Source organism: Leguminivora glycinivorella, chromosome 1 (genome assembly GCF_023078275.1).
Source record: "Leguminivora glycinivorella isolate SPB_JAAS2020 chromosome 1, LegGlyc_1.1, whole genome shotgun sequence".
Lineage (NCBI taxonomy): Eukaryota > Metazoa > Arthropoda > Insecta > Lepidoptera > Tortricidae > Leguminivora > Leguminivora glycinivorella.
In genome coordinates this window covers 5,362,161-5,386,215 of record NC_062971.1, presented here as the reverse complement: position 1 = coordinate 5,386,215, position 24,055 = coordinate 5,362,161, and the positions used below count along the sequence as shown (strand labels likewise).

The window sequence follows — 24,055 nt, the reverse complement described above, 5'->3', positions numbered from 1 at the left end:
CTAAGGACATTTAGACATATAATGAAATATATTTCATTAGCCTGCGTTACATAATTGCACAATAGGTAAAGTAGCAGGAGTGTTTCAGGGTAGTATCCTAGGTCCAACACTATTGACACAAATTACACATTAGGTAAAGCTGAGCGCTTCAGGGCGGTGTCCTAATTCCAACACTATTGACACAAATTGCACAGAAGGTAAAGTTGAAGGAGTGTTTCAGGGTGGTGTCCTAGGTCCAACACTATTGACACAACTTGCACAGTAGGTAAAGCTGAGTGTTTCAGGGTAGTGTCCTAGGTCCAACACTATTGACACAAATTGCACAGCAGGTAAAGCTGAGTGCTTCAGGGTAGTATCCTAGGGCACAAATTGCACAGTAGGTATAGTTGCAGGAGTGCATCAGGGTAGTATCCTAGGTCAGCACGATTGACACAAATTGCACAGTAGGTAAAGCTGAGTGCTTCAGGGTAGTGTCCGAGGTCCAACACTATTGACACAAATTGCACAGTAGGTAAAGTTGCAGGAGTGTTACAGTGTGGTGTTCTAGGTTCAAGACTATTGACACAACTTGCACAGTAGCTAAAGCTGTGTGCTTCAGGGTAGTGTCCTAGGTCCAACAGTATTGACATAAATTACACAGCAGGTAAAGCTGAGTGCTTCAAGGTAGTATCTTAGGGCACAAATTGCTCAGTAGGTAAAGTTGCAGGAGTGGTTCAGGGTAGTGTCCTAGGTCCAGCAGAGTTGTCTTACTTGCGGGTAGCTGTTGTGCTGCGGCCGGTGGTGCGGCTGCGACAGCGAGTGCTGGTGCGAGTAGTGCGGGTAGGGCGCGGGCGCGCGCGCCGGCACGCCGCCCGGGCCTGGCCCCGGCGCCGCTGTGGGGTCCATGCTCTGTGGGAAAGTTTAGTAAATGGCAACTTGTGTCATGAGTACGATTAGACTGTAAAAGATTTAAAAAAATAGAGAAGTTGTCCACCCCACTTTTTTTGTAACATGGTTATTTTTTTACGCAATTATACTCAGAATCGCGAGATCTTTGAGAGAAAAAATTACCCAAGATTTCCATACATTTTTCAAACCTTCCATTCCGTTACCGCCATATACAAAATGTATGAAAAAATGGTAACGGAATGGGGAAAAAACTTTGGGAAATTTTTCCTCCTACCTATTTATTAGGATTGAAAGAGCTCGCGATTATGATGGAAACCACATAAAAATTTCCAAATCCAAAAAAAGAACTGGGGTGGGCAACAACAACAAAAAAAAAATGGCCCTTATATTTCAAAGATAACATACACCAGAGAGTTTTCATCGGGTATTACGGTAGTCGGGTGGTCTAGAAGTGTAATGTAGTTCGTCGGAGCTCAGTTCTTTTTCTTTAGTATAATGGTATCTATTTCACTTTGATATACGAGTAAGACATAATAGTTACCCCGTTCCTCGGATGGCCGGGGTGGGGTTCTGCGGGCGGGCGGTAGTGCTTGGGCTTGGGCGGCGGCACGGGCTTGTAGGGCGGCGCGCCGCGCGCCGTGTAGTCGGCCTGCGACGCTGAGTTCGTGCGGCTGCTGTAAGAAGAACTTATTATAGTGTGTGTAGAAAGTTCTTCAGAGCTTGAAACGATATCAGACTACGCGTAAAAAGTCATGAAATAAATATTTGGTCACTACTTTAATACTTTGAATCTGATGATATGTGTTTTTGAAGCGATAAATTGACGGTAGATACTCTACGCCTTCAAAATTAGTTGGTAGGTATCAGAAGAGGTCCTTTTTTTAATTTTAACCACAGTGAAATAATCGATCATATTAATTGACTCGACTGTTTATAAGCACAATTCCAATGATTGAATAAAAAGTAAAATTATCGATACTTTGGCATAACTACAAGAAACGTTATTCGATGTGTCACAGAACCCAAATGGCAGATCCTGGTTTAGTAGATATGTACCAGATACGAGTATGTACCTGTATTTGGCGTGGTCGTTGGTCGGCGCATTAGGCAGCGAGGGCCCCCGCGCGTGCATGGGGGTGGTGTGCGCAGACCCGTTCATGGCGGGCCGCTGTGGGCTGCGGAAGTTCTCTTGCGACCGACTGGGAAGGTAACGTTCAATAAAGTTTCGTATTGTTTAGACACTAGATATTTCAGTGTATCATTTAGAACTCCTCCTTCTTCCTTGCATATTGGCGCGGCTCATAAGAAAGTCCGCATCATCCCAAGAATTAAATAGCGTAAAGGGGTAGTTTTTATGAAAGCGACTGTCATTGGCGTTCTAACCCAGAAAGTAAACTTGGCGTTGTTGGTATTCCGGTTTCATTGCGATGCTTTCCTTTACCGAAAAACCACTGACAAATTTAATGTCAATCGAGTGATTGAAGACATGAATAGGTATTAGAACTGGGGTTTGAACTGCCACAAAGTACTGACAAAAAATACAGATTTAATTCAAGTCAGTATGTTACCTGTAGTTATCAGAATTCCTGTATTCCAGTGAGTTGTGTTCGTGCGAGTTGGAGTTTCGCTGTGGACTCTGTGACGACATGGCAGACGGGTTCGGAGGTGGCGGAGGTTCAAGTTTACTGGAACAAAAACACAAATTAATAGCCGTTCTTTGAACACTCCATAAATAAGTAAGATAAGTAATTACTCCTAATAAGAACACCGTAGTTTTGGCCAAGGAACTTTAATTTCTGTGCTGCTTTCATGACAATCATACCTAATGAGTAAGGTACAGCGGGGCAAATCTCGACTGGGGGGCAATTATAACTAATCCATTTTTTCCATTATTTCACTATGATATTGAGTTCTACATGTATCCACTGAACACGCCTACCATATTGTATAACCGGTGGACGCTCTATTTAATAATGCAAACATTGTAAAACATGAATAAAATGGACCAGTTACATTTACCCCCAGTCGAGCTTTGCCCCGCTGTACCTTATCCTTGATATTTCTGTGTCAATGGACGTGGAAAAGAAATCAAATAGGTGTCTTGACTGATCTTACAACCATTAATGCATGAACCGTCGTCGATATAGTAGAACGCATAAATTAGGCGCACGCTGAAGCGAACCTTCTGAGCAAGCTCGCACTATCGTAGGCCACATTTTCGCCTCGGCTAATTTGTGGCCATGAGTAAGCCCATTTCTTCATCATCATCCTCTTTGCGTTATTCCGGCATTAGCCACAGCTCGTGGGACCCTGGGGTTCGCTTTGGCGACTACATACCTATGCATAGGGTTGCAAAAAAACGTTTTTTTTCTGGCATGAATAAAAAAAACATGAAAAAAAAAACAGTTTTTTTTCTAGAGTATGTTTTTTCAAAAGTACGAAATATCAAAATTTGCAAAGCAGTTAATACTTTTATACGGTTTTTTGGACTTTATGGTAACTAATAAACGAATTTAATTTAATAACTTTAATTTCTGGTTTTATAAAACTAACATTTACGAAATCTTTAGTTAGTAGTTATCGATATTTACTGTTGGAAACACCACCGCCTCTCCACTTTCCACGCCGCATCGGGGATTCCCCAATAAACGTTTGTATAATGAATGTTTATCGCATTAAAATGTACGTTATTGTTATTGAAACGTTACAAATCACGAAAAACCATTATTGTCGTATTTTTTTCATCTGAAAAAAAAAACAATGGTGCTCGGTTTTTTTTTCATGTTTTTTTTCATAATTCTGAAAAAAAAAATTAGTTTTTTTTCTATTTGCAACCCTACCTATGCACACATTCAAACTTCAGTCCCAAAATAACCTGTAAGAAAAACAAGAACTCTCAAATTTTAAATATTGCAGGAACTTACTTAGGGGGCGGAGCGACTTTGAGATCATCAGGAGCGTTGGGCGGCAGGCGACTGGAGCCGAGAGTGGAGCCATTGTTCGAGCTCCCATAGTCGTACGATGACGTGCCGTCGTAAGAGTTCTGCTGTGGAAGAAGCAAAATCAATAAATACACATGATAATATTTTTACACAGGTTTGAGAGTGTACTTAGTAGTAATAATTTAAGAATTGTGCACAGCAAAAAGGAGTGTACAAGTTCAAAGGAGGGTTTGGGTTGCCGACGACTCAAAGGACAATAGACGGAACAAATTAGTTCCGTAAGTCCTCCCATCGTCAGCAGCCCACACCCTCGTTGAGCTCTGGCAGCCTTACTCACCGGCAGGAACACAACACTATGAGACACTATTTTTTGTTTTATTATTATACATAAATGTATATGTACTCGTACAGTAGTTACTGAGCGTTTTCCACAAAAAAGATTAAAAACCTATTCTCTTACATGGTAATAATTTTTGGGTTCGTCGAACTCAGAATTTCTAACATACTCGTAATTATCCTAATCTGATATTTTAAAAAATTCCAAAAAAGTATAGATAAATTTTAGTTTCTAAACTACGATTCGAATGATTTTTTTTTTCTAATTGTTTATTTTCGATGGAGCAAGGGTATTCAAATCGCTTTTGAAATCTTAAATTAGTAAATGAAAATGCAATAGTTAACTGAGTAACGTAATGCTTTAAAAACTCAAGTGGACTTTTTTTATCTAAGCAGTAATTTCGATAAAATATTATATTTAGCGAGGGTATTAAAAGTTGTGTTTTATATCTCAACTTAATAAATAGAAAATCAAAATGACAATAAAAAAATCAATATGTTCTCTAAGATAAAATTGATACCTTCGGCTCTCCATTCTTGCTCGGTCAATAAAAAATACGAAATTTATATCCAAAAAAATACAAAAAGTTTATAGAATCCTGGGAATCGAACGCACCTTCACGGCGTGACAGCCGACTGTTCACCAACGACGCCATTACATAACACGCTGTTACCGACGAAATTGGGCTATACATATATAATTATTTAAATATAAATAATAATGTCAAATCCATACTAATATTACAAATGGGAAAGGGTGTGTGTCTGTTTGTTTGTCCGTCTTTCACGGCAAAACCGGAGCGACGAATTGACGTGATTATTTAAGGGGATTTAGTTGAAGGGATGGAGAGTGACATAGGCTACTTTTTGTCTCTTTCTTACGCGAGCGAAGCCGCGGTCAAAAGCTAGTTTATTATAAATGGGAAAAGCTGGTTACTCTATAATCTGAAGTGGAAGAATTCGTTGTTTCACCAAAGACAATGTGTGTTTGTTTGTTTGTCCGTCTTTCACGGCCAAACGGAGCGACGGATTGACATGTTTTTCAAGTGGAGATAGTTGAAGGGATGGAGAGTGACATATGCTACTTTTGTCTCTTTCTAACGCAAGCGAAGCCGCGGGCAAAAGCTAGTACAGTCCGGGTAGCATGGTCGCGCGATAGACGATAAAATATCAGGCCGTCCCTGTCGCACTATTAGTAAGTGCGATTATAGGGACGGCCAGATGTTTTATCATTTATCGCGCGACCATAATTGCCTGCCTGGACCAGATTATATTGATGATAATTATTATTTGTAACCATTTAGTTAATATTGTCTTCAGTTACCGCGATAGTTACTCATGAAATACAAATTATGAAAACGGATTAAATCGCGTATAATGAGTTAATGAGTTTAAAATTCATCCCAATGTTTCAAACACTTTACAGCGTTCGTGGTCAACGGGTGACTGAGGAAAAATTACAATGTGCAAAAGCTACCCATATTCTTGTATATAACCATTTAGTTGTTGAAGAAAAACATTCACACAACAATAACATAGGTCAACCAGCTCAGTAAATGCAATACTTTACTAATACTATGCCCACACTATGACCTATGTATAATGTATTATACCAGACGTGTAATATTTTATTTTATCAACAGAGGCATAATAAAGGATTGTATTGTATTTTTGTATGAAAATAAAAAATAGGAAAGCGATATAGTAATAGTCAAATATTCCATAAAAAAAAATAAAAAATACTTAATAAATCCATAAAAGTTCAAATGATTAAAAAAAACTTCGGACTCGAACCCACGATCTTCTGCATCATAGTCGGTCGTTTGACTGAGACGCCATTTCGATTTACATTAGCCGCATATTTTTATTTAGTTGTAGTGTGCGGTGACTAAATAAATGGTAGATGTTTTTTGTATGGAAAGCGAGCCACCTTAAGAATGATGAATGAAAGTAGTACGAGTAGGTATTTTACATGGAAATAACTACCTACCTAGTTGTTTTTACAATTCAGATGTTCACGGTCTTAGTGTGTTTTCACATTATCCGATCCGATAACGGATGAAGGAAGGATGTCAAAGGCAAATGTCAAATGTAGCCGTTCGTTTCCTTTGGTGGCCGAAGGGATTCTTGTGACGTATTCTGTTATGAGGTCTATAAGTAGGAACATACCGGGTTCCCAGGATGTCTGTGCCGGTCCAGCGAGTTCTGCGTGGATTGTATGATCATGCTGGTAGGACGTGCTGTGTACGTGGCCGTATTATCTCCGTTCGCTTCCTTTGGTGGCCCGCAGTGACTCTTGTGAGGACGGGTAGGTATTCTATTATGTGGTCTATAAGTAGGAACATACCGGGTTCCCAGGATGTCTGTGGCGGTCCAGTGAGTTCTGCGTGGGTTGTATGATCATGCTGGTAGGACGTGCTGTGTACGTGGCTGTATCATCTCCGTTCGCTTCCTTTGGTGGCCCGCAGTGACTCTTGTGAGGACGGGTAGGTATTCTATTATGTGGTCTATAAGTAGGAACATACCGGGTTCCCAGGATGTCTGTGGCGGTCCAGTGAGTTCTGCGTGGGTTGTATGATCATGCTGGTAGGACGCGCCGTGTACGTGGCCGTGTCATCGCCGTTCGCTTCCTTTGGTGGGCCGAAGAGACGCTCTTGTGCGCTGGGACGGGTGTTCTGTGTAAGGAGTCATTAGATATACTTATTGTCTCAATTCTGGACCTGGCTTAGCGAAAAAATAATATGACTATGTTAGGACTTAAATAATTTAAACCATTGACACTCGATATACTCTTTTGAGCCGTATCGGTCCGGAAATATCACAAGCGAAAGTTGGACAGTTTAGCAGTGCGAGGCAGGAAGTTTTTGGAGCAACACAGTTGAGAACTGCCCACCATCTAAATGGTGAAGATTAAAATGTAGTCGCGTAGGGTGAAAGTAAGCTACCATTTGTATACAATTATCACTGCTAAATATATAGGGCCGGTTGCATCAAACTGTCTGCCACCATTAAAGCGTTCGTAAAATTTTATTGTATGGGAAGTTCCATAGATATCTGCTGCGTGACGATGATGTGATGTGTCTGTGAAATGTGGTCGATGCAACTGGCCCCTACGGCTCAGCCACGACACTGGTCTAAGCGCCGCAGCGGTGAGTGGCGGTCATACATTGGAGCGAGACACAGCAATAGGAGTTTTCATTCGCACGTATGGCTGCCGTTCACTGCTGTCGCGCTTAGACCAATGTCGTGGCTGGGCCGTTAGTCATCATTAGTTATTAGTGTTACCTGCTGCGGGAGCCTGCTGACGGGCGGGCGGCCGGGCGGCGGCGCCGGCAGCAGCACGCCGCCCGCGGGCCGCCCGGGCGTGCGCGGCGGCAGCTCTGGAACTGAACCGACGACACATAACATAATGGCCGCTGTACACATGTGGCCAACGGTTCCACCAACCCTTGGTGGAACCCCTTGGCCGAGCGTGTTGAGGGCTACTTGGCCGTATGTTGGCAGTTGGCGCTAGCGCTGGCCGGCCAACCGACTGGTGTCGGTTTATGTCCACACATCAAAGGATCTTGGCGCCAATGGCCAACTGCGTTCACACGTTGGCGCCTCATTCAGTTTGTCGTCAGCCGTCAGAGAAGACAGTAGTGAAAGATTTACGAAAATAATAAGATTATCTATACCAATAATAGTGTTGATTTTAGGAAATACAATACCCTTGCAAATAATGTTTAATTTATGGGCTAAAAAAAATAAATGTGCTTATCAGAATATTCAAAAAATTGTTAATATTTCAGATAATTTAATTTTATCACGAGGTTACTATTTATTAATTAAATTTTGCTGACAACGTGAATGACCTAGAATTATGTAGCCTTTTCCATTCTACGTCCATCTTTTATGAAGGGCCAATGCCAAGTGATTGGTTCACCAATGTGTAAACAGCGACTCTTATCTTGGCCAAGAGGTTCCACCAAAGGTTGGTCCAACCGTTGGGCCCATGTGTACAGCGGCCATAACATAGAGCGAGGCAGTTGTGGCTAATGTTTGTTTACTTATATACTTATGTTGCAGTTATAAAGTGGCAAATGCGGTGGTGAATGTAGAAATAATGGGATTGATATGGGAAGGCTAAGCTTCTTAAGTCATATTCTGCTGCCCGTTAGTGCGTTTTCCCATTATCCGATCCGATATCGGATGTAGGACCGATACCCCATACATTACAGGCGCCATCTTGGATTTTTCCATTGAAATCCTTCCGTCCGATATCGAATCGGATAAGATGAAAACGGACTTATACTGGGTCATACTTATTCCGTTGTCGTACACATGTAGGTAATAACTCACCGGTCCCATACAGCGGTGAGTGCGGTGGTGAATGCGCCATAGGATTCATCTGGTACGGAGGAGCCTCCTGCGTCATATTCTGCTGCCCGTTGTGGTGCGTCATGCCGTTTGTGGGCCCGTTGCCGTTCGTGGAGAATCCGTACTTGCTGTCGCCGTAGCCGCCTTGCTGCTGGGTTAACAATCAGTCTACTACACTTGTAACTAGTCTTTATTTCAAATAAAAATATAAATTATCAATTTCAATAAAAGCTAAAAATACCATGATGACATAAAACTAACTTAAAAACTATACTAACCTAAGTAACTATAAAAATAATATAATAAATACTTTATAAATAAAAAATCGGCTCTAAATCGGTTCCCTGTGGCAAGGTGCCAAGAAGACTGGCGGCATTGCCACGTTGAACGGCAATGCCTATGCGTTGCGCTAGGTAAGTGCCAGCCTTCTTGTCTCCTGTCGCGTCGACGAGGCGCTTGGCAAGCTCCTTAAAGATGCTGTGAGCACCTGAACCCCACGGCCCAAGCGTTTCCACCCCAAACGGCTCAAACATGAAACTGGAATCAATTGCTGCATATTTGCGCCGTTTGAGGTGTTCCGCGGAGTTGGCGGCAGCACCAGCTCTGTTTGAAGTCCCTGGGAGATGGGACGCCGCAAGGGTATCCACACATGTGGCATCCCAAACTAAAGGGCGTCCCATCTTCCAAGGTCATGCCGTCCGGTCTCTTTCCGTCGTCGCGAGCCAATCCAGGCGGTTCTAGGACCGCCGGGGCTCCCGCCGTAACGAGAGCTCGGCGGAGAATGTCGTTCAGGCTCGCGTGACGTGAAAGACGGCCGACGCTCCTGGAACAGGATAGGCCATGGAGACCAAACCGCGAGACGCTTGTGCCACACTGGCATTGGTGAGGGGCCACGCAAGCAACACCAGTTGAAGTTTGCTTATTGCAACTGCTTATCTAGTGAAACCCACATTTACATAAACTGTTATCACAAAGTCATTGAATATAGATATGTATATGTATGCTGTGCTAACAGGCATGATCAATAACCATAGACTGAATTTTTGTGTGATGATTTTATGTACCTAACACTATCACTACACATGTCTGAAGGACAACACAACAGTCGACAAAAAGCAATGATATACGAACCGTGTAAGGCGGCGGCACAGCATCGGCCATATGATTAATATCGTCGTCCCGGTCCATATTGTCCTGCGTCGTGGCGATGGACGGGTCCGAGGAAGACTTCACCAGCCGCGGCGCCGGCGGCGGGCTTACTTCCAGGTCGCTCTCTGGACTCGAAGCGTAAGACAACCGGTTCTCCGTGCTCGAAGACATTGAGAACAAGAAGTCGTCCGACAACGGCTCAGGCCTCTGTTTCGCGTCCGCCATTTTGTGAGTCGGCCATTTTGTTCGGGTCCGGGTGGGTATGGAATGGGGTGACAAGACAAATGAATGATTGCAATACGTTACAACTATGTTTAGCGTCTGTGAATGATTGGGCACACTGGACAAATTAACATTCAAGTTAACAGGGTGTTGGGAATAAATCATTTACATTAACGCCAAAGCGTATTTGGATCTTTTGTCCATGATACAAAGACTCTCTATAAATTGGTCTATTTGTTGTTTTCTTAGGACCACCTATTTGAATGTTCATTTGTTTCAAAAGTGGTATTTAACACTGGTAACTAATGACTATTTAACAAAAATAATAACACAATTTTTCAAAACTTTGGCAGGTATACAATTAATATTGATGAAAACTGATTAAAGCAAAACAAGGTAATCTACAAAAAGCATAACAATAACACAAACACAAGAATATAAAACTATGCAAATTATTTACATGCAGCATATATACATACAACAGACAAAATTAAAAAGCAAAATAAAGTATCGAGTAAAATATCGAGTCATTTTGTGTTTAAGCCTAATTTGGTAATAACTCTTTGGTGCTTTTTATTTAAAACCTACACATAACCTAAATGCAACTCAGAAATAGGTTTGTTAAGCGTCGTATCGTCCCTTTCTGCCTCGGACCGCTCACATTTCTGGTCCACAGCGTATTCATCTAGTTTTAAAGTGGGTAGCGACAAATTTTTGATCTTATGAAGCGATCTCTCTGTGAATGTAGGAAGCGTTCGAGCTTCGCTGAACCTTCCAGGGTCTACGGCAGGTTTTGAGTTACATTTACAGTTCGGAATCCGACATATTTGCCTTGAAGGCTTGTCAAAACTTTTTAAAACAGGATTCGGCAGTTCCTTTTGCAACCTAGCTTTCCATTCGGGAATTTCGTTTTTACTTTCTAACACTTCGTTCTTTTGAAAAAACACCGAGGCCGGCCTGAACTGCTCAGTCATGGGAACAACCGAGGACGGCCGCTGGACACTTGGAATGGGAGATTTAGCAGAAGTCTCGAGGACGCTGTAAGGTCGAAATCCCGGTTGAGGATACATGTTCTTTCCAAAATTTCTCGACATTTCGGGACTGATAAAATTTCTCGAATTTAAATTTCGACCGGAATAGTATTGCCTTTCTGGATAACTGGCAAACGTGTGTCTGTTTTTGTTAGTCAAGTAAGTGTTAGGAACGCTGTAGTTGTTGTTAGGCATGCAAGGAGTTAACGTTTCTGCGTAATAGTAAGGCACTACGTGGTTTCTGTTAGCGTCATACAGTTGGTTGTGGCGTTTGGTTTTAGCGTTTAGATTAGGCATGTTTTGTGGTGAGTGAATGGGGGTGTGCGGGTCGCGGGAGGGGTAGTTGTTGATGGGGCGGGAAATAGGGTAGAAGGCGGGGTAAGGGGAGGGTGGAATCGGGAAGTATATGTCCGACACCATTTCAACGTGCTACACCGCCGCAAAGACAGAAGAAATGAAAGTGGTTAATACATTTAAGGCCATTTCAAACCAGTCTGCAATCTGGCAGGCAAGTTATGGTCGCGCGATAAATAATAAAACATCTGGCCGTCCCTATCGCACTTACAAATAGTGCGACAGGGACGACCTGATGTTTAATCATTTATCGCGGGACCATACTTGCCTGCCAGGATTATCCCGATTTTGTTGGGATTTCTGAAATTGGTTTGAAATAAGACTTTTTGATATGATCAAATAAATGACATTTATATTAATTTTACATTAAGAGACCTTCAAAATTTATAGAATAGTTTTGCATTATTCGATCATATCAGATATTAAATAAGACAAATCTATAAGAAGCACATAATTTACCAAATGCACCTTTGCCTTTACCAAGCAACCATCTTGAAGCATGATGCGACATACTGTTGTAAATAGACAGATATACGATTAAGGCACCGCCACCATACTGAACATACAAATATTTCTGATATTAAAGTCTTTAAAACCGAAAACAATTTAATGACCAAGGAACATCTAGATGCAATACATGTTGGTATGTCAGATACCAAGTGTTAGGTTATTTCTGTAAATATGGTATCTAATATTGGTACAGTTGAAGTCAAATAGATGTACATTTACATTTTTCACTTTTCAAATTTATTTAACTTCAACTGTTATTACTTGTCTTTTTTGGAAGAGTACCTATATTTTATTTTATATCAATATGAAATGGCTGAAAATATTTTCTTAAACATTGCAGTAGTTGCCTTCTAGGTAATGAAAACATATTGAATCCTGTGTCAATCTTGTTTTTAGTTCACCCTTCCAACCAAGACAAGTTGTTCCTCAGTTTCTGACACCCAGAGTTGCTGCATTCCTTACATGAAATCGACAAGTTTATTGAACCATCTTATCTAGTTGGATTCGCTGAGGACATAGAGTTTCACTCCCTTCTTTCATTAGAACTGTTCGAGGATCCTTTACGACTCGAGTGTGAATCTTTACAATAAATGCTCACCTTAGTCTCAGACACCCAGAGTTGCTGCTGCTGCGTGCGCTGTATGAGATCAGTGAGCTTGTTGAACCACGTGGTCTGGTTGGCCTCGCTTAGCGTGATGGTGTGAGTGAACACGTGGCCCCACACGCGCTCCATGTGTTGAGACTGTTCTAGGAGCTTCTTTGAAGATTTGTGGGCTGATCTGGATACACATAAGAAAGAGAATGTAGTTGTGTAATTGTGGTTATAGGATAGGTACGAACTGATTATGATTTTGACACATCAGCTAACGTATAATGTAGGTAAGTCTGCTCATTAATCTCTTATAACCCTTGCTGTACACGATGCCATTCGAATTTTAGGATAACGTAATTTTAGGATGATGAAGACTTGGACAATATAACCTCAAACCATCGCGCTATAATTACATTTTTATTAAGTTGGGACATTTAGGGATTAAAACTACGCGCAGTTCATCAAATCAAGGCGTTCACCATTATGTGATGGGTGAATCAACTTTTTGACCGTCATTTTTGATGTCTCTGTCGTTACTCACAAGGCTCACAAGTCACAATGTCTCTGGAGTTACCGAGAAATCGAACTTCTAATGAATAACGTTTCAGTTTATTGGATCTAACAGTTAGGGTTATGTGGATAGGTACAGCATAAAGTGAATTCATTATTTTAGGGTGTAATTTTACAACGAGGTTAAGAATGTGCGGATAGATTTGAGTCGGTCTAAAAGTTGATTCGCCCTGATATGTCCTTTTTAAGACGTGCATGTCAATGACTAAACGTTTTCAAACAAGTTGTGTAGTAACAAATTTAGGGAGTAGGTAACTCACTTTGGCAGGCCTGCTCTCAACTGCTTGATGATGCTTGTTGTCAGCCTTGAGGAAGATGACGATAGGGTAGAACTGCGCGTAGTTCAGTCGGTCCACGGCGTTAGGCGTGATGTCCAGTAAGGCGTGCTTCCCCCGCTCCATGATGGACCGTATGCTGGACAGGCGGATAATGCCGGCTGACTTCGTTTTACTGTCCTCTAGGGTGCTGTCCATTTCTGTAAAAGAGGTTAATTAACAGCTTGTCATGACATGTCGCCAAAAAATTAGAAAAAAGTTAAAATTGTAGTGAAACGACTCGACAATGAAACTGAAACTTAAAACTTCCAAACGAAGTTAGGTTATGGTTCTTTGAGAATATGATCCGTCTTCTCAGGATCTCAATGGTACAGTCACCGGTAATAATGTCTGACACAATCTTATTTCTAGAATCATTAGAGCGTGCTTACTTCTTTTTGTGCTATGTCTTTGCCGGATTTGCCGGTGACTGTATTAGCTTCTTGAACGAATACCTCATTCAAATAGTTATTTTCCCAAGAAGAGTCATGCGGATTGATAGAAGAACTTACTAGGACACGCGAAGTTATCCGGCTCCTGCTGTAGCAACCGCTCTCGCGCCAAATCCGCGACGCAGCCAAGAACGATCACGAGCCGCACGAAGCCTGGCTACTTCACGCAAAGAAGTACTTGTTCAAGAAGATTGTTGAGGATTAGTTAATAGCAGAACTTACTAGGACAAGCGAAGTTATCCGGCTCCTGCTGTAGCATCCGCTCTCGCGCCAAATCCGCGACGCAGCCAAGAACGATCACGGGCCGCACGAAGCCGGGCTGCTTCATGCAAAGAGGTATTTGTTCAAGAAGATTCTTGCGGATTAATATAAGAACTTACTAGGACACGCGAAGTTATCCGGCTCCTGCTGTAGCAACCGCTCTCGCGCCAAATCCGCGACGCAGCCAAGAACGATCACGGGCCGCACGAAGCCTGGCTGCTTCAACGCTACTCGCTCGTATGCGGGGAATTTGCTGATGCTGTCTGACAGGACTACTTCGTCCCAGTGCTCCTGTTGGCATAATAATGGACAAGTTATTTATATGTGGGTGAATCAACTTTTTCTTGTCTGTTATAGCCATGGTTACGGTCCGCTGAGTCACGCTGCTTTTATGCAAAATTATGCTAAATTTATGCAAACATGCATGTACTTAGTCCATGTTTGTAATAGGTGGAAAAGTAAGGGACGGGGTTGTTAACACCAGAAAAATGCATGTTTGCATAGTTTAAGTAGCATAAAACAGCGCGGATTTTAAATATTACGATCTGTACGAATATCGTCACTACTTTTAAAAATCTCGTATCTCACGCTGTTCCTCAAAGTTAAAACGCAGTAAGTCTATATGCATTCCATACATACTTACTACAATTTTCTTTTCATTGACAGACGAAGATACAAGTTTTTTTAAAAGTAGTGACGATATGTAAGTTGTAAATAAAGTACCTATGTTCAATTTGCCCCAGTTGTTGTTGTTCAATGTGAAATATTCCGACCTGTCATTATGCTTGTCGTGGATTGAGTGTATATCTCCTTCTTCGTCGGCTTGAACTTATATTCACAACACGCTTCTAAATCGCATAATATATCTTTGGCAGTCGTTTAAATTCACTCGACCAGTGATGTTAGTGGTTTGTTTACAAATCCGAACACTATACTGAATTTAAGAATAACACAAGGAGATATATCGAACCATTTTTTGGTATTTTCATGATCTTAATGATTGTCAGGTAATATAATCATATATTTTGCTAAATACTCCTGCGTCCTTGTGATATGACCAGAATTAGGATGTGGGATGACTCTATCCCATTGCCTGGCTGGAATTTGCCTGAGTGGGAACTATTATTCCCATGGCCCGATTAGATTTTGAGTCTCTTTGGTTTTTGGTATTTATTTTTAAGTATACAGGGTTTATCAAAAATACGAGTTTTCGTTTAAAGGCATTCTCGGTACGTATTTATTTTTTGTAACTATGATATATATATATATATATATATATATATATATATATATATATATATATATATATATATATATATATGTAACACAGTCTCACACCTAGACAGGCAATGGGATAAATACTTACCTCATTATTTTTTGGTTAAAAACAACACAATTATTAAATTTTATGATACTATCTTCAAGAAGAAATTTTTCAGGGAAAGTCTTTAAAAGAAGATTTTATAGATAGGTACATGAATTCACTCTAGGTTGAACACAAAAACAGTTTTATTACTAACGTGAGTTTTTATGACATGACAAGACAATTTACTGGGCCACTCCCACACAGTTAAACTCTAATACGGCCATGGGATAATGTCAACCCACATCCTAATTCTGATCATACACAATAATGCGTAAATATTTAGCAATGTTTACGATTACATTACCTTTCAACACTCAAAATCTACAAAATGTCAAAAAATTGTTCGACCTATGTACTTCTGTTTCATAGAAATTAAGGAAAGTGTTCGAATTTCTCCGTAGTTTACTGAAATTAGCGTTCAAGTGAATTTAAACGACTGCCAAAGATATATTACGCGATTTAGAAGCGTGTTAACGACCAATATGCCGAAAACGGACCTTATCTAGACTCTTGCTCTTTCTATGCCTAAAGTGTCGCCGTGTGATACCTATAGAATGGAATCGACTTCGAGCCAGAGAAGATCACGCGGCCGTTCATCGCTAAGAGGTATCGATTAAATTATAAACTTACCTTCATGGGCTTTCTATACGGTCATCAAACCCGCACTGGACAGAAACCGGTGAAGACAGAGCATCCGCTTCAGACGCAACCCTGATACTGACAGATCCTCATCCTATCTGATCGACTAGAGAGGGACCTATAGGATCATATTGCTCTAAACCAGTGACGTCACGTGATATAACTGACCTTGCCCAAGCTCTTGCTCCTCCTGTGTGTTGAGCGCCGCCGCCTGAAGAAGTTGTGCTTGCCGTCGTTGCCAGACATCTCCTTCTTGGTGGCGTTGAATTGCGCCGTTGCCAGCTCTTCCGCACGGGCCTTGTTGGGGATCGTGCCTTTTTGGACTTCTTGGTTGTTGCGACCTGTTAATGAATCAATCATTAGTTATATGGGAAAATCACAGGTAGTTAATGGAAGCGTCTAATACGTTTTGGAAATAATAGATCACATACATCACATTGGAAATCACAGTGACGACTTTTTTCCACCGCTATTTGCTTTTTAGTCACCGAAAGGAGGTCTTTCTTGATTTGGGTTGTGAGCAGTTTCAAGATTTTTTCTTTAACAATTGCAATTTCACGGGAAAAGCCGCGCGGGAATATTGGGAATTTAATGGTCCTTCCACACTGGCTGTCATATAACATTTATAGCAGCCGGTGCGGGAGCACCATAAGAGCTAATACGTACAATCCAGGTGCATTAAGTGGGTCAATTTAAGAATTTTATGTTGTATGTCTCTTTTCACCAGCATTAGCCAAAATAGATCATCTTTATTAGATTGAATGTTCACTTACCTATCCTGTAGACCTGCCACGCGCCGACAGTGCCGTTGTGCAGCGTGTCCACTACATGGAACACGTCTCCACATCTAAACGACATCTCTCCGTCCGTTGGCTCCGTGTAGTGGAAATGCGTCTTTATGTGGAACGAGTCACCGGCTGCAAGGGAAAATAGATTGCCATAAGACATTTCGGTCCAAAAATGGGATGGTCTTGATGATGATGACTATGTCAGAGACTGTAATGATAATTTCACTCCAGGCAGGCAATTATGGTCGCGCGATAAATGATAAAAGATCTGGCCGTTCCTATCGCACTTACTAATAGTACGATAGGGACGGCCTGATATTTTATCGTCTATCGCGCGACCATGCTACCCGTGCTGGATAACGTTTCCACTTTATAAAATGTAGATTTTTCGAGATAAAAATTTACACGTTATTATAAAAGTAATCATTTGAATCTCTCCTAAATTTGTCAAAAACCATATCACAAATTCATCTTGCTCGATCGTAACACAATAAGAACAATTTTTTATACGCGGTCCAAGGCAGTTACGTTACTTTTTCGCCGGTACGCACGCACGTAGCACATAGTGAATCTACCCGGTAACCAGCATTTCTGGTTTCAAATACCGGTAGGGGCATTTCAAATAAACCAAGCATTGTCGATGGGAATATTGGGAATCAAGGACAATTCTCGAAAATCGATAAAATTTTGGAAAGACATCACTTATGTAGACCAGGTATTTAGTAAATGTGAAAAACTTACGCATCTGTCCACCAGCCACAGCGCTGTATTCGCTCGGCGAGTGCTGCACGATAAGGTCGATCCTCTCCTGCAGACTGAGCAGGAAGAGGACCGCTTCCTCTCGCGTCACGCCCTTCATCTCCATGTCGTTCACCTGGAACAGTCATCATAATGTATGAGATGGGGTAAGGCTTTCGAATATTTTCAAAATCAAAAGAATGAAACGCAGCGATACCACGAGTTGGATTTAGGATAACTGCACACAAAAAACAATAAAGCGCCTTCGGCGATCCGCGCGATGGGAAGTGAAACAGCTGGCTACAGACCCAGCAGCCTGTAATTGGTTGCAGTCCGGAGAAGTTGCAGCACGGTCTGTGAAGCCTTCCTTATACCAGCACTACATATCCCTTTCCTTCCTTTTCCTTTTCCTTCTTTTTATTAAGACACTGCACCTACTTAATCTTCCTGGTTTAGCCCATTGGTTGACTGGTAGAGAATGCCTTGAGGCATTAAGTCCGCCATTTGTACCTTATTTTGTTGTGCAATAAAGATTAAATAAATAAATAAATATATATTTTATTATAAGCAAATTTACCTTGACATTAAGTACTTTACTAGTAATCAATTTTAGGCAAGACGGTGGGAATCGGCTTGTATAAACCCGCCGCTGCTGCTGGCTACAGACCCTGCAGCAGGACTAGCTGGTTGCACGCCAGACAAGTTGCAGCATTGTCGCCGCTCTGTCAACCCTTCCTTATACCAGCATTATTTTAAAATTAAGCATATTTACCTTCAGTATCTTGTCAGCCGGCTGCAGCCCCTGCAGTGCCGCAGGACTGGTGGGTTGTACCCCGGACACGAACACCCCGGAACGATTGCCGCCACACAACCGCAGTCCTACTGAGCCTTCTTTTTGGAAGCTTATGAGGCGGGGCTCGCTTCTGGAATACAACACAAGACTACATGAATGATAAAACAACGTGGGATTAACTGTTATTCGAAATGGTTTCTTATTTTTACGTTTTTTATTATTATTATTGTTGATGAAATTAATATTGTATTTTTTTGGACATTGGATTTTTCCTAGAAATATTCTAGACATGTATTTTTATATATACATATACCTAATTATATATTTTTTGTTTAACGATTATTTTTATATGAAATTGTATATTATAGACTCAATATTATTATGAACAATAATTTACAACAATAAATTGTCTGATAATTAGGTTAGATTAAGATCATAATATATATGTAATGAACTATTCATAAGAGCTTGTAACTAGGCCTACATGAATAAAGATATTTTGAATTGAATTGAATTGAATTGAACATTTGTCTATTTAGTCGTTTATTAGTACTTTGACGGAGATTGTGATTGACATTGAACAATTTGACGACTTTAATATCATTGAAAATCTAAAGAATAAGTAAGTAATTGAATATAATGTACCTAGCCAAATCACCATATACTCGTAGGCACACAAAAGATAGTCACTACATAGGGCACTCTAATATTAAATTATGTACCAATTATTAGGCAACGATTCATTTTAACTTACGGTGGTTTGTTTCGCTGGTTGGTCATCCCGTCTTCTTCGTACAGTTGCCGTCTGCTGCTATAATAATCTGAAAATAAAGAAAAAGCCTGTTACGTAAACGGAATGTTTGGATTTCAGATACACCTAAGTATATCTTGTAGTGCAGTAATGATGTTTTATGCAGCAAAAACCTAGGACATCATCTTCCCCGGAAGCGACTGTCTCGGCGGTTACTCCACTTGGTAGACATTTCGTCTCTGTATGGCGACATTAACGCCTCCACGCATAGGTTCTGCACAGTACTGCTGTTCAGTCACGTAGGTCGGTTTCAGGAATACAAGTACAATCGTTGAGTTTGGTAAGCATACCGTCGTTCCTAGGAGGGGGTGGTCTCGGCGGCTGCTCAGCCTCGTGCGACATCGGGCCTCTTCGGCTGTCTCCGGCAGGTCCCCCCGCACCGGCGCCGCCACGTACAGGTTCTGCCCGCTGCTGGAGTAGGCTGACTGCATCGGCTCCGCGCCCGCATATACATTGTGGGATCCATCTGGAAAATGTATACAAGTCCACAGTCAGTTATGGAGAATTCTTCTGTCGATCGAGAAAAGTTGTTGACATTTACGAAATGACATTTCTTTCGAGTCTAGTAAAGAAGTAGTCGGCCTGATCCCACTTTAAAACCTAAGATACTTATGCCAGGTCATGTCACCATTGACCAATTAGTAGTAGATATCAATTACATATCATCGCATCATATTCATCATCAAACTTGGTAGCAATCAAGCCAGCACCGAAAATTACAAGTACTTGTTATTGTTACCGAAAAGTATGCGGCACTTAGTTGTGTATTATGTTATGTTTATAAGAATCACAATAATTGCCTACATGTTTGACTGCTCGAATACCAAAAAGTTAGTAAGATCGGATGCGTCAGTTTAACCAGCTGGTATTCCAAGGTATTTGGCCTAATGAATCTTGTTTGTTGACTGAGCTGTGTGATAGACGCAATTAAAATTGTTTCGCTATTAATTTTTGTTACGTGAAGTCCATAATTATTATGAAAGTAGATGATTTACTTAATTCTAGCGTTGAATCAGAGCAAGAAGTCTTATTACTTTTAGTTATTTAATACATTTAACATATGATTTATTAACGTTTATCGTGCCTGACAAACATCTCACAACAGTTTTTCACGTGAATTACAAATAAATATTAGAAACACATATCGTTTCTAAAATTCCTATCATTAATTATACCTAAACTCGGAAATAAACGAACAGAAATACCTATGTGTAACGAGTAGGTATTTTATACTTTTAATTAAAAAGATATCTAATGGAATTTCTTATTTGTATGTAATTATTTACTCAAAGTATGGACGCACGCGAAATTGGATTTCGTATTAATACTTATTATTAGGCTGTCTGACAGATGGGAGTGTCGGGACAACTACACGTTGTAGATCTAGAGATGGGCACACATAAACTTTACACAAAGAGACCACGTCGCCCTCACAGAGATCTTAGCTGCTTTCGTTTAGTCTAGTTCCCTGTTAAAATACTTAGATAGTAGATGTAAGCACTCACCTAAACTATTATAATTATTTTGATAGTTCCCGTTAGTGACGGTCTCCTCCCGGATCAGTTCCCTCGTCACGACCAAGTTGAGCCTGTCCTTGCAGGACTCTATGAGCTTCCTGGCTTCCTTCAGCGTGATGGCGTCGGTGATGGCAGTGTTGTTGATCCTGGTGACCACGTCCCCCTCGCAGAGACCCTGGCCGGCTTGATTCAGCTGCTCTCTGGCCCTGAGGGTCAGCTCTTTTACGTAGAGTTTACAGCCGAGGACTATGCCGAAGTCTGTAAGAAAGAATTTCGCATATGTTTAAAAACATTTGAGAGGTAGGTACAAATAAAATGCCAAAAATGCCAGGAAAACCCATAAGGAAGAATTTCGAGTCACGACATGATGAAAGTAGTAAATAGCATATTACAAAGAACGTCCCTATGTTATGTTTTTGTGGGAAAAGTATATTGTACTTAGGTAACCTATATTCAGCGGATAAAGTACTTAGTTTGGGTTTTCCACATTTGGCTCACGAAAGTGACTAAAAACTGCCAGCCACACAAAATCACTTCTCTTTCTGCTGTTCACCAAATGTAATAGTTTACTATGCTGTTATTGGCTAGATAGAGACACCCTCACCTTCTTTCTTGCCATTTCTAGTGAGCGCGAGCTTGATGTTAGTAGGCGCAGTAGGGGGCGGCACAGGCGCCCTGTGCCGTACCACCAACGATACGGCGGCGCCCGAGTCCCTTAGAACAGCCACCGCGCGTCCGTACTCCACGTTTTCTAGAGGGACTCCGTTCACAGCGTCCATACGGCCATTGACTAGGTGGAGAGACACTCACCTTCTTTCTTTCCATTTCTAGTGAGCGCGAGCTTGATGTTAGTAGGCGCGGTAGGTGGAGGCGCAGGCGCCCTGCGCCGTACCACCAGCGATACGGCGGCGCCCGAGTCCCTTAGAACAGCCACCGCGCGTCCGTACTCCACGTTTTCTAGAGGGACTCCGTTCACGGAGACTATTCTGTCGTTCACTCTGCAAATAAGGAATATTACTTTAAAATGAGACCCTTAGATTCACAACGCGTGGCTAAGTAATATCCTCAGTTGGAAACGAATGTGACAAACAGTGTTTAGTACACATCGTAGAAACAAGTACCTAGAAACATTAGAATTCGCCATAGGAGCTGTGTCCACCTACTACCGGTGCGGACGCTTCAACATGACCATTGATTGACCTTGCCGCTCTGCCAGTAGAAAAACGACAGAAAAGAAGAGATCATCCAAGGAAACTGGTAAGTTATGAAATTAATCCGCCTGTAAAATTTTGGAAATGTTGATGATACAGATCAGCATGTGCGTCTTAAGAATTTATTTCTTAAATACGAGGAAACCCACTTATCCCACCTATTACGTATTACAAAATTTCATTTGCGTGTTATGTTGTTACAAAGACTTTATCTATCAGCCATAAACCGCATGACATGATCTAGTTCTCATTGTAACTGCCATAAACAACGAAGAAACTTCCTATAAGTTATGTTTCATTAGCTTATTTTATCTGTACGTTAGATATTTTTAAACTAGATGGAGCTTGGTGCTATGTATATAGCGTCAAGTAATTTTTACGTCCTATCAAATCCATGTATACTGGTACATACAGTACATCGCGGTGCTTCGTAACGTTTAACTTTTTACACCCAAGCAAACACGTGCATTCCTATTGTAATCGAATTATTAACCGTAACATCAATGTGAGATGAAATAATTCCGGATTATCAAGTCAAAACGCTTAATCTCAATTGTATTGGAAAGCAGAGTCTGTGCAACCATGCGAGGATCATACATATGAAACTTGTCGAGCAGTTAACAGCAGTTGAAGTGACAGCTCCGTTCGAGTGGATAGAGGAACGAACCTATGTTTTACGTTGTAGTTTAAGAGGCCACTTGGGAAAGTGATAGAAAGTAACATGGCAGGGTAGATTTATAATTTGGAATAATAATTATAATAAATAAATAAATAACTAAATATTATAGGACATTCTTACACAGATTGACTGAGTCTCACGGTAAGCTCAAGAAGGCTTGTGTTGTGGGTACTCAGACAACGATATGTATAATACTACTTAGTATATAAAAATACCTATATACTTACATAGAAAACACCCATGACTCAGGAACAAATATCTTTGCTCATCAAGTCATCACACAAATGAATGCCCTTACCGGGATTCGAACCCGGGACCGCGGCTCACTACGCACTAGGCCAGACCGGTCGTCAATGAGTTCATTATTCATTTTTCTCGCAAAACCGCATGTCTGCAATGCTATTGCTACCACAAATGTACAGTTGCACCCAGAATTTGACTTGTTTATCATTTTTAAAGAAGTTTGCACACATTAATCGATTACCGAGGAATAAGCCACGTTGGCCGTGATTACATAACCAGGACGCGTGACATTCCTCACTCTCAGTTCAATGTACCATGTACCGTACGCTGCTAAATACACACGCATTGCACACACAGGTTTAAGTGCTAATTCGTATTTCCTCTTGATGGTTCAGGAATTGGGAGCATTAAATATCAATTACCTCGGTTCTTATTTTGTTAGATACGGTACCTAACTGTTGTTCGATCCGTCCGTCGTACGTATCGCTATCAATTTGTCTCGTCTCTACCTAAGTACTACTAACTTATTTAAGTTAAATTAGGTAGTCAGTAACATTGAAGGTGAAAATTCGTATGGGTATTTATTTTCTCCGACGTTTCAATATATAAAGTGGGGGTTGACCCTGCCTCCGGAGACAGTGAAACCGAAGCCATAGCCAAGGACAGGTTCACTTGTGAGTCTCAGAGCCTCGTTGCGTTCTACATGGATGTCTTACTAAAGATAACTCACTGTAGTTTCTCCTCCGCCGGGCCCCCTCGTAGCACATCAGACACGGCTATGGAAGGGTCCCCACTGGCGAAGTGGGGGTTGTCCCTGCCTCCAGAGACGGCGATGCCGAAGCCGTAGCCGGGGACACGGTTCAGGCGCACCCTGTGCGTCTCCCAGCCGCTGTTGCGTTCTGCCGTCTGGGAAAAAGAGAGGAAAGGTTATTGAGTGTGAAATACAGTGTATTTTACTAGAGAGAACTTGGCCAGTGTATGTGATCTAATCAAACAAACAAACAAACAAACAAACATTTATTTATTTAAATAACACAGTGAGTTACATTTTAGTCTGGTCCCCACACTAGGCATAGCCTGTCCTGTGGTGGACGTAGGATAAACAGTGTTTACAATTAAAAATAAATACACAAGATTAAAATGAATGAGTAAGAGATAGACATTCCTATAATTAAGTACTTACTAATAAGGAACTTAAATTTTCTTCTTGGAATATAAATTTAAAATAACATAACAGCTTTTTTCACTTATTTAAGCATATATCCTGTTTCTGTGTGTGTGTGTGTGTGT

General features: G+C 41.2%; 1 protein-coding gene across 1 annotated transcript in view; it reads right to left on the bottom strand.

The window, feature by feature from the left end:
• The window catches only part of LOC125235174 (tight junction protein ZO-1-like), a 117,625-nt gene that overhangs the window by 6,860 nt on the left and 86,710 nt on the right, over positions 1-24,055 (bottom strand). Inside the window, 23 exon segments of the mRNA XM_048141671.1 lie at positions 751-888; positions 1,430-1,562; positions 1,962-2,087; positions 2,457-2,573; positions 3,813-3,934; positions 6,692-6,841; positions 7,452-7,552; positions 8,508-8,673; positions 9,657-9,881; positions 12,390-12,570; positions 13,214-13,243; positions 13,245-13,428; positions 14,100-14,271; positions 16,154-16,326; positions 16,759-16,902; positions 17,515-17,647; positions 18,284-18,434; positions 19,059-19,125; positions 19,406-19,481; positions 19,484-19,581; positions 20,621-20,890; positions 21,443-21,630; positions 23,496-23,671. Coding sequence (XP_047997628.1) covers positions 751-888; positions 1,430-1,562; positions 1,962-2,087; positions 2,457-2,573; positions 3,813-3,934; positions 6,692-6,841; positions 7,452-7,552; positions 8,508-8,673; positions 9,657-9,881; positions 12,390-12,570; positions 13,214-13,243; positions 13,245-13,428; positions 14,100-14,271; positions 16,154-16,326; positions 16,759-16,902; positions 17,515-17,647; positions 18,284-18,434; positions 19,059-19,125; positions 19,406-19,481; positions 19,484-19,581; positions 20,621-20,890; positions 21,443-21,630; positions 23,496-23,671 — 3,321 coding nt within the window.